The sequence below is a fragment of the Myotis davidii genome, unplaced genomic scaffold (genome assembly GCF_000327345.1).
Source record: "Myotis davidii unplaced genomic scaffold, ASM32734v1 scaffold1334, whole genome shotgun sequence".
Classification (NCBI taxonomy): Eukaryota; Metazoa; Chordata; class Mammalia; order Chiroptera; family Vespertilionidae; genus Myotis; species Myotis davidii.
In genome coordinates, this window is record NW_006285046.1 from 128,627 (window position 1) to 139,922 (window position 11,296).

Below are 11,296 nucleotides of genomic sequence, written 5' to 3' on the forward strand. Positions count from 1 at the left end.
TCTAGGACGGGAGGCTTGGCATCTCTGTGGTAGGCCCAAGGCCGGCTCTGGGGGCTCTGGGGCTGGCGACGACACCAGGAGTCCAGCCCTCAGTCGTTGGTTCCTTTTGCAACCGACGCTGGACTAAAGGGAAAGGGGCAAGTTTCAAAATCGAGAGCGTCGGGCCCTAGCCGTGGGCTCAGTGGTCGGAGCCTCAGTCCGCACATCGGAGAGTCCTGGGTTTGATTCCCGGTCAAGGGTTGCAGGTTCCTCCTGTCCTGGGGCATGTGCGGGAGGCAACCAATCCATGTGTCTCTCTCCATCGATGTTCCTCTCTCTCTCTTTTTCTCTCTCCTTCCCTCCCTCCCTCCCTTCCACTCTCTCTAAAAATAATTGGAAAAAAATATTCTTAGGTGAGGATGGAGAAACAAAAATGAAATCCAGAGCGTGGCGGCAGTTGCCCTAGCAACCCTCTGTGGCTTGGGGGCGTGGACAAAACAGCAACGACAACAAAAAACGGTCCGCTCTCGAGAACGTCAGCCGTGATTGGCCGGTTTCCCTGGTGCCCGCCTCTCCCTTCGCCTACACACTTGATTGGCTAAAGGCAGGAGAGGCGGGGCCTTCCAGAGCCAGTCCTCCGGGAGGTGAGAACCTTGGTGGTCGGCTCCCGGGGACCCCGGCGGGTTCCCGCACCCCAACATGGTGCTGAGGCCGTGGACCACGCACCGGGAGGGCTGCGCTCCCCCCAGGACCTGTGCTGAGCCTGCGGCCGCCCAGGAAGAGGGTGGCGAGCCCAGAGGAAATGCCCTCCCCTCGCTTTCGCCCTCCTGAAGGCGCAGGTGTCGGTCAATCGTGGGTAACCTAACCAGGGTGGGGTCTGTAGCGCCCTGAAGCTGGATCTCAGGTGTGAGCAGCAAGGAGGGAGTGGGAAGCTACCCAGAGCTACCAAGACCCTGGTGTCCCCCACCCCCAGCCGCTACCTCTCGGTGGCACTCCCTAACTCACCAAACCGCCAACACCCTTCACCCTGACATTCCAGGCCCTGCTAGGATGCCCCAGCTACCTCCTCACTCTTAGCTGCTCTTGCACATAGTTCCCAAACTGCCAAGTTCCACTCTTAAAATGCTCTTGCCTGGCCTGTGCCAGAACGGTGATCTGCAGATGGACATCTGGGAAGGGAAGGAGAGAGCCAGGGGGATCTTGGAATCACGTCTCTGCCTTATGCTAGGAAAAGGGAAGACAGTTTCTCATGGATGCTGCGGTCTCTGAGCTTCACCGGCCAGAGTGAAACCTTTAAATGATTCCTTGACTCACTCAACAGGCCTCCGAGTGGTTCAAGTCCTGACACCCTGGCCGTGCAGCCCAAGCAAGCAAATAGCCACCGTGCAAGTGCATATTCTGTGCTAAGCTCGTGCCAGGTGATGACAGCTCTCAGTGTCCTTTTAAGCCGCCTTCTCACTTCTGTCTCCTTCATTGGAAAACAAGCACCCGGGACTGCAAGCCTGCTTTATGTGCGTGAGCCCCGTCAGCCCCACACTGAGCGAAGCAGAGGAATCCCATTTCTGGCTGTGACTGGAGCCATGAAGGCAAGCTGAAGGGAGGTAACTGCTTTCTTTCTCACCAGTCCTGCCGGCAACTAACCCTAGATCCCACTGAGGCCTCCCAGTCCTGCCTGAGCTCCCACTAGTCAGCAGCTTTCTGGCATCCCAATGGTCATATGCTCCTCCCTCCCCCATCTCCAGCTGAGTCCAGCACCCCAGAAGGTCAAGTCCACTCTCTTACTCTTTTTAGACAGCCCTGCCTCATAATACCATGCATTAGTGAATAGCGGTTGGGGTGCATGGAAGTAGGGGTATTCTTCACTTGGTAAAATCCCTGGCCCTGAATCCCAGCTTTCAGCTCTCTAGTTGTATGGCTTTGGGAAAGTTAGCCTTTTCTCCCGCCTCCATTTCCTCATCTATAAAACTGGGATAAGCTCTAGCTGGTTTGGCTCAGTGGATAGAGTGTCAGCCTGCGGACTGAAAGGTCCCAGGTTCGATTCCAGTTGGGGGCACATGCCTGGGTTGTAGGCTTGATCCCCGGTGTGGGACGTACAGGAGACAGCCAATCGATTCTCTCTCATCATTGATGTTTCTCTCTTTTTCTCTGAAATCAATAAAAAGAAAATAAGTTAAAGAAACTTGGATAAAACCCACTCTCCTGTGTTGTGAAGCAGAGGTGACATATATGGCATTTGGTCTCATGCCTGGCAGGGCAGCTGCTCAACAACTGGCAGCTATTACTACTTTCCCCAGTCGCCATCCCTCAGGAGCTGGGAGCCAACCAGGGCTGCAGCCACCCTGCTGGCTCCATGCTCCAGAGACCTGTGGGGTCTCCATGGCCTCCCTGATGCAGACATCAAGATCAGAACTGCATGTTATCTTGGAAGCCAAGCTGCAAATCCTGGATAAGAAGCAGGCTGAGCCCGCCCCTACCAGGAAAGACAGTAAAGAATGGGAAACAAACAACAGAAGTAAAAAACTAGAAGGCCAGGAGTAAAATAACCAGGCATAGGTGAGTAGGGCAGATTATAAAGGACATGTGTGAAGAGGCCAAGGAGGGGAGAAGTAGCAGGAACTGGCAGCCGCCCCAGAAGGAACGAGGAGGGACAGTAGTCCCTGGTGAGTGAGGATTTCGTACTGAATTACCACTAGACCCCAGTGGAAGCAGATGGAAAATGTCCAGCCACAAAACTTGGCCCTGGTACCTGCGACAGGAGACAGGGCAGGCCGGAGACAATAAGTATGAGTTCACAAGCTGGCCCTGGCCCGCTCCTGGCTCCCCGCGGGCCCAGGGGGGTCAGGGCTCAGTAGGCAAGGCCCATGGGATGAAGGTGATGGCAGCAGTAGGGGGCCCACCAGGGGTCCACTATTCCAGCAGTGGCTGGTTGGTTTCAGGTCTTAAAACCTCCTTTGCCTGGAGTTGTATGGTCCTGACCATTTGGATAGGGCCCAACCCAAGTCTGGGGGCAGCCACCAGCATCCCCAACTTTCCCCACCCCCACCACCCCACCCCAAGACAGTAATAGGCTGTGGCTTGAATTCCAAGTCCTTTAATTTGCAACTAGCCTGCCTGCTCTTCAATGTAGATCCTCCCAGTGTTGCCATGTCCCACCCCCGTGCCAGCACCTCCCAACTCCCTTCCCGCTACCCTTCTCACTGCCACTGCAGCTGCCCTGTTCCTCCTGGGGCCTGGCGCCTCCCTCCAGGCCTCCTAGGTGGGAGCAGGTGGGGGTGCCGCCAGAGCGCCTGCAGCCCCCAGCATCAACATGGCCAGGGCCTTGGGGCCCGTGGTGTGGATCTTTTCATGCCGGTGCAGGTTGGAGCGCCTGCTGAAGCTCTTGCCGCAGAGGGGGCAGGAGTAGGGCCGGACCCCGCGGTGGGTGCGCTGGTGGGCCGTGAGGTGCGAGCTGTGGCTGAAGCTCTTGCCGCAGTCGAGGCAGTGGTAGGGCTTCTCCCCCGTGTGCGTGCGGTTGTGCGCGATGAGGTTGGAGCGCTGGCTGAAGCACTTGCCGCACTCGGGACACGGGTAGGGCTTGACCCCCGTGTGGGTGCGCTGGTGGGTGACCAGGGCCGAGCTCTGTGTGAAGCACTTGCTGCAGACGGGACACTTGTGGGGCTTGGCGCCCGTGTGCGTGCCCTGGTGAGTGACCAGGTCCGAACGGCGGGTGAAGCGCTTGGCGCAGCGGTCGCACACGTAGGGCTTCTCGCCCGTGTGGATGCGCTGGTGCTGGATCAGCGTGGAGTGGTGGCTGAAGCTCTTCCAGCAGGAGGGGCAGGTGTAGGGCTTCTCGCCGGTGTGGATGATCTGGTGCTGGATGAGGTGTGAGCTGCGGCCGAAGCGCTTGCCGCAGTCCGTGCAGGCGTAGGGTTTCTCGCCCGTGTGCGTGCGTCGGTGCGTCACCAGGTGGGAGTGCCAGTTGAAGCCCTTGCCGCACTGCTCGCATTTGTAGGTCTTCTTGCTGGTGTCACCATCGGGGGCCGAGCCCTCCTCGCTGCTTTCGGGGGCGCCTGTCTCCCCCTCGCTGGGCTTCTCTAGGAGGTCAGTGTCGGACAGGGCTGGGTCCAGCTGTCTCTCCTCCGGGGGTCCCAGCTGCCCCTCGCCTTTGGCTGGCCCCGTTCTCTGGCTGCTGGCTACCTGCCATCCACACGGTAGGACATCCTGGGCTCTCCCTGCCCTGGTCCTAGAGGACTTCACATGCCCAGGGACTGCCGGGGATGAGGCCGGGTCCTCCTTCCTCACCTCCACCGCTCCTGGAGAAAGGGTTTCCAACCAGAGAGAGGCTCTTGTGAGGGACCCAAGGGAATTCCAGAGATGGAGAAAAGCGCAAGGACCCGAGGGGGGCCTGGGGACGATGGCCACCCTGTGCAGAGGAGGGGAGGCTGCACCCCACAGGAAACAGGGCCTGCACCCACAAAGGGCACCTGGGAGTGTCACTGACAACCCACTGCCCATCCATCACCTCTGGACGCACCTCTCTTCTCCTCTTCATCTCCCATCTGCCGGCACGAACTTGAGGCCTCGCCCTTGCCCTGCACCTGGGAGGCCCAGAAAGTTCTGCTGAAGGGAAACCCTGCCCAAAAAGAGATGCAGTGCTCAGTCACAGACTTCCCGGGCAAAGGGGAATGGGTGCAACGCTGGAAACACCAGGTAATACCACACGAGCTCAGAGACTGCTTGGGGTCAGTGTCCACCCTCTCTAGGGTCACCCCTAGACACAGTTTTTTCAGGGTTGAGTAAGGACTCCTCCTTGTCTCCCTGAACGAGCACCAGAAGTAAAGGGAGAGGAACCGGGCCAGGTCAGCTGCCAGCAACCCGCTTCCTCACACCGCCACAGCAATGGGCCCAGCCTTGTTGGAAACCAGTCTCCCAACCCTGCACCTACACCTTTCCAAGACCATCAGCAGAAAAGGGCTCCTGGGGGAGTGCCGGGGACAAGAAGGCCAGAGACACTGACCACCCAGAAGTCAGGGACCAGACGTCCACTTGGCAAGTCCTTGGTAAAGGCCAAGAATCCTGGTCAAGTCAGTCAGAGATCAGAGGGCCTGGCCTCCATACCCTGATCCACGCTCCCGGGAAGGAAGGGAATGTGTTGGACAAAGTGGGTAATTTAGGTCATTCGTGAGACCTGTCATGGGGCCCCACATGGCACTAGCTTCCCTCTGATCTTCAGGACTTGCCCAGACCTGCTGATCTGGGCCTTGTGCTAACAATTAAAGGAGTGAGCAGGGTGGCTGTGATTTTGGGGCCCATCAGGGACCGTAGGGATCTCGGCTCACCACTGAAGTCAAAGGAGGCCATTACCAAGCCCCCAGCTCCACTTGGACTAGCAGGTGTGTGTTGATAGACATACTCACTTAATGAATGAACGGAGAGCCCAGCCTGCGTGGCTCAGTGGTTGAGCATAGACCTATGAACCAGGAGGTCAAGGTTTGATTCCTGGTCAGGCCATATGCCCAGGTTGTGGGCTTGATCTCCAGTGTGGGGTGTGCAGGAGGCAGCGGACCAATGATTCTCTCTCTCCCTCTTCCTTCCTCTTTGAAATAAAAAATATACATTTTTTAAAAAATGAATGAACACACTGAGTTTTCCGTAAGATCTCATAACAATCTGCCAAAAAAACCCTAGAGTCTGAAAGTGAGGAGTACAGCCCTGGGACTTAACTACTTACAGTGAGAAAAACAGAGAGAGCCACGGCCCCTCTGAGAAGAGGACATGCCCCTTGGGCATGAGTCTACGAGTCTGGAGATTAACTGGCACAATGTCCCCCCTCCTGCAGGCGTGCAGCCCTGACCCCAGAGCCAAGTTTTCTGCTCAGACACTTCTAAAGCCTGGCTTCAAGAAAGAGGAGGGTGCCGGCTGGTGTGGCTCAGTGGATGAGTGTCAACCTATGAACCAGGAGGTCACAGTTAGATTCCTGATCAGCACACATGCCTAGGTATGCGCTCAATCCTCAGGAGGGGGCGTGCAGGAGGCAGCAGATCAATGATTCTCATCACTGATGTTTCTATCTCTTTCTCCCCTCTCCCTTCCTCTCTGAAATCAATAAAAATACATTAAAAAAAAAAGAAAGAAAAAGAGGAGGGTGAAACTACAGGAATAAGCACCACAGAAGAACTAAAGAGAAGCAGAATCTGTAGGTAAGCACTGTGTAGTCCAGCAGCCAACTAGCCACATATAGCTATTTCAGTTAAAAATTGAGCTGATTAAAATGAAATAAAATTAAGTACCCACCCAGTTGCTCTAACCACATTTCTAGTGCTCAACGGCCACATCTGGCTCATGGCTACCATCTCAGCCCATACATGGAGCATGTCCATCACTAGGAAGTTTCTACATAACAACACTGTCTACGTGAACTGTGAGAAGGTTTAAGCCTTGGAAAGCTGGGAGTGACGGTGGGACAGACCCCACTCTGACATGCAGGGCCTCAGGGAGTGGTCGCCCCAGCACAAGTGCCAGCCCTTACCCAAGGCCAGCCCATTTCGCTTCTGCAGGACATCCCGGTAGAAACTCTGCTGCGAGTGGTCCAGCTGCCCCCACTCCTCCCGGGAGAGGTACAGAGCCACGTCCTCAAAGGTGACTGGCATCTGAAACAACACAAATGCCTTCTCTGCAGGACGTGACAAGGCATGGCGGAGGGGGCCTGACAGTGCCAAGATGAGGCCAAGATGAGATTCCCAACTCCCCACCTGCTGTCCAGGTCTGAGGGGGAAGCAGGAGCTGCCCAAGGATTTTTTTGGGGGGTGGGAGGGGGGCAAGAATAAGGCGGTTGTGTACACAGAAGACAGGAACAAAACCCAAGGCCTTCTTTCCGACCCCACAGCCAAAGCTCGGGATCTCCAGCACATTTCCCTCCAGCACCCACCCTCGGGTCCGGCGCTGAGACCTGGAGAACCATGCAGTCAGAGGTGCTGTCCCTCCCGCCTTGGACAGGCGCACTCACCTGGGACCAGGCAGTGAGGAGCGCCGCAGCCATCTGGCGGTCTCTGGTCCGCCCCTCATGGGAAAGCACAGGGATCTGGGGGGAGGGGAGGGCTGAGAGAGGAGAGAGGTCCTCAGAGAGGCCACCTCATCCTGCTGCTCCCCAAGGGGGCTCATGCCTCTGGCACACCCACAGCTGCCTCAAACCCCACCGCTGAGCCCACCCACGAAGAGGTCAGTAGGCTCTGAGGCTGTGCCAGGATGGCCTCCAAGAGGCAAGTGAGCAGACATCCAGGCATCTCTCCTGACCATGGCAGGGCCTCTTCCCCTCCCCACCTGGGCTGCGAGCCTCCATCTCTCCTCACAGCTGCTGCCCAGGAAAGCACTTCTCTTCACACCCCTCTCCTCACCTCCTCCAGGCAAAAAAGGAGCTTTCTCCTTAGAGACCTGGCTTAGGTGCCCCCAGCTCCACGCTCCTTGAGCCTTGTCCTCCTGCGACGCCTCCTCAGGGTGTGGTTCTTGCAGCTCTGTCTTAATGTAGGCGGACTCCTGAGCGGCTCCCAAAGGCACCATCTCCTTTGACTCAGAAAGCATTTCTTGACAAGGATGCCCAGGACCTGGAACCTAGGAATGGCAGCCCCATCAGCACTGGGGTGGAGACGGGGAGACACGGCCAAGCACCACGTCCTCCACACCGAGGGGTCCCTGCAAGGGCAGGCACCTCGTGTGGCCGAATGCACAACCAACCACAAGACACGGCTTGAAGGATGGGCCTTGCTTCCTTTTCCCATCCCCAGGGACCTGTGCACCTCCTGCTCGCCGCAAGGGAAGGAAGGCAGGCTTACCAAGGCCCTGCTAGGCGCAAGCTGGCCAAGTGCCCACAGGACGGCTGCCTGTTTCCACTCAAGCCTTGCACCTCTAACAGCTGTGTGGATTATTATTTTTAATATATGAGGAAACCAAGTGCAGTAGGTTGAAAAATCTAATGAGTGGTGTCCTTATAAAAAGAGGACACTGAAATATGGGAGGCCATGTGAAGACAGAAGCAAAGGTTGGAGTGATGCTGTCACAGTCAAGGGACAGCCGGAGCCCCCAGAACAGATGAGGCAGAAAGGATTGTCCCCTAGAGCCTTGGGAGGAAGCCCTGGCAACACCTTGATTTTGGGTTTCTGGCCTCCAGAACCGAGAGAATAAATTCTGGTTGTTTTAAGCCACCAAGTTTGTGGTCCTTTGTTACGGCAACCCTAGGACACGAATGTACCCAGGCTCAGAGATCCATGGCCCAGGATCATGGAGCTGGTGAGTGACTCAGCCAGGATTTGAACTCAAGTGTATCTGACTCCCAAGTCACCCTAGGGCCACCATGTCTTAAAGGTGACAGGGAGGCATCATGTGGCCTTGGGCTGTTTCTGCCTGACTCAATTTGGTCACAATAGTTGGGAGTTGGTTGGTTTGGAGAAAAAAAGCCCAAGGGTGCCACTAAGTGTGCTGAGGCCTGATGCCCATCTTGGTTTCACAGAACTCCTCTCAGCTCACCCCCTTCAGCACCACCCCGCCCCACACAGTGGGACCCAATTTGTCCACAATTCATCACACCAGCCTTAGCCCCAGTCCTCTGGATTTGTGACGGGGGCTCAAATCTGGATTTGTATTTGTACTACTAGGTGAGGGGATATAGGTCTCTCTGACTAGGTTCCAGTCACTCTGGGAGAGTGAGGAGCAGGCTTTAGTTAGGTGACTGGGGCTCAAATCTGGAGCCATTCCTCGCTAGCCATTCACCCGAGCAGGCACCACCTCCACCCAAACCTCCAGAGTCTGTTAAGTTACTTCCCTTACACTTGGAGGCCCCAGGTGAAGCCTCATTGCCCTCAACAGCACAGGGACTAGCCAGCCTTCTGCTGGGAACTCATGCAGAGCCATCCCCACTCCCCCCGACTTCCATCTGTCTTAGAGTCGCACAGGAAAAAACCCCAGGCCAGGAGTCAGGGTGCCTGAGAGCCACATGGGTGAGGCAGCCTCCAAGACTCAGCTGCTCTGCCGCCTGCACAGATAACGGGTGAGCAAGAGCTGCCCAGAAAGTTCTAGATAAACGTAAAACAGTTACTATAATTATTACTCAACTGTGTGAGCTGACAGAACCCAACATCAGCAGAGAATGTCATGGATGTGTGAGGCCCTTTGGTGTTACAAAGGCATTGTGGAATGGGAACCGAACACGGGTAACAACTCTTTGTGCTTCTATGGTAGGAAAAACAGAACTAGTACTGGATTTGTATTTGTACTACTAGGTGAGGGGAAAGAGGTCTCTCTGACTAGGTTCCAGTCACTGAGGGTGTTCTTGTATTGTGTGTTACAAAAATGACCTCCTATAGGCCGATGAACTGCTTACAGAGGACTCTTGTGCCCATTATCGGAGCCTCCTAAGCACCTGGGTGAGACAGATGGGAACAACAGGCACATGATCCACATTTTATAGGTCACACACCTGGTTTCCAGAGGCCAGGGGACTTGCCCAAGGTCACACACCTGCCTGTGACTGACTCATATTCCTCTGATTCCAAGCCTGGTCACTCTCCCTACAGGTTGTAATTACACACACACACACACACACACACACACACACACACACACACACACACACGGTACAGGAAGGCCTAGGTGCTCATACCCAGAGAGAGGAGAAGGGGTCCCAGGCCAAGGACAGTGCGGGAGGGGGGGGCGGTATTGAGGCTTCTCTGTGTGCTCTGGGTTCTGTTCAGAGGGTCCTCCTCAGTAGGGTCCCTACACAGCCTAACTGCTACCTCACAACGTGCCCTTTGGTCCTCTGACTATGGCAAAGCAATGCAGCTCCGCAGAAGTCAATTCCCAGGTGTAAAGTATTTCTCATCATACCTTCTTCTTTTTAATACTCCCACACCCCCACCCACCAGCTCTGCACCCAGTGAGTCTAACCCTTCCATTGGTCCAGATACCCTCCTGCGAAGATACCATCCAGCTCCAGTTCCTTCCAGAGCACACCCCCCTCACCTGGCGCCCGGTCCATACCTCTTGGGCTTTCTCTTTGTCCGGGGTAGTCCGGATGCCTCCACGATCGGCAGACATTCTATCTCACAGCAAGAAAGCACAACTGAGTCGTTTCTCCTCTGTTGGCCAGGCCCCCTCCAGCTTCTGGCCAGGAGCCTGGAAGAGCAGAAGGAAGTCAGGCAATGTCTCCTGGACACCTCTGAAGTGCCCCCCCAAACCCCATGTAGGGCCAGATGCATCCCTGTTTTCAATAAAAAATAAAGCCTCCTTGATGCCGTCCAACGGCCTCCCTGTTCTCTGGCTCCTCGCTTCTACAGCGTGCTATTTTGTACTGTCCCGTTTGTCACTAAACAAGAGCCCATCCGCGCAGGCAAAGCAGGGCTGAGGAGGAATCTGTATCTCCTGTCATCGGAAGCTGAAAGGTCTGCAGAGAACCTGCAAAACAGGTGCTGCGTGGGCCCCAAACACCACAGCCAGCTCAGCGGAGGAATCCAGGCGCTGGCGTCTCTCTGGCCCAGGACACACATACACCCTGAACTCCCTGACTCAGCCCTGCCTGGGATCCAGAGAGTGAGCTGCCCGCTCTCGGCAGCCCTCCCTGCAGCTGCAATGACCCGCCTGGGCTTGGGAGTGGACAGAGAATGTCCTTCCTGTCCTTCCCCTTCCCCAAGCTGGGCCCGGGACCCCTTCTCTCCAAGCCTTGCACCTCTGACCCCGACCCCCCGGGCCAGCTGGCCGCCCGCACCGGTCTTTGAATTCAGGTCCCCGCCCCCAGCCCCCCACCCTCACTGAGGTGGAGGCGAATGGGGCACCTTGAACAGTGGGAAGGGGGGTCCTCCCCCAGGAAAGTTGTCGGCAGCCAGCACCAGGGAAGGGGAGCCCGGTGGAGACTGGGATTAAGGACAACAGGAAGTCCTTCCCAGATCCCGTTCCCCGCGTAGCTGCCGTCCTAGAGGGTTCCTGGCTTTGAGGGTTCCGGGCTTAGGGTCCCGAGCCCAGCCAGCTGTACTTGCTCTTGCTCCAAAGGTCACTCCCAATCCGCACTGGCAGCTCACAACCACTTTCCCGGGCAGGTATTACTCGTGAGGCCCCCCCAAGCGGGGGTGCAAATATGGGAAAATGCATTTTATGGGAGGAGTTTGACATTTGGCATCTCAGAGAGAACATTGCAGCTGTTCTCGCAGGAGGACGGGCACTTCGCTGGGTGGAGGGTAGACGGTCCTTTTCAGCACCCTTGAGGACTTCTGAAGGTCTGTGGTGTCTCTATAAAGATGCCCCCTGGATTTTATTTACGGCCCCCAGGCTGGTCAGCAGGTCCTCCGGGTCCCCC

At 56.4% G+C, this 11,296-nt stretch overlaps 1 protein-coding gene across 1 annotated transcript; it reads right to left on the bottom strand.

The window, feature by feature from the left end:
• Window positions 1-3,054: 3,054 nt before the first annotated feature.
• ZNF205 (zinc finger protein 205) lies at window positions 3,055-10,891 on the bottom strand. The gene is made up of 7 exons (XM_006755417.2): window positions 10,779-10,891; window positions 9,988-10,122; window positions 7,353-7,566; window positions 6,965-7,056; window positions 6,488-6,608; window positions 4,493-4,591; window positions 3,055-4,271 (listed from the first exon to the last, which is right to left on the bottom strand). The coding sequence occupies exons 2-7, from the start codon at window positions 10,042-10,044 to the stop codon at window positions 3,232-3,234; spliced, it is 1,623 nt and encodes a 540-aa protein (XP_006755480.1). The 5' UTR covers window positions 10,045-10,122; window positions 10,779-10,891; the 3' UTR covers window positions 3,055-3,231.
• Between the last annotated feature and the right edge of the window lie 405 nt (window positions 10,892-11,296).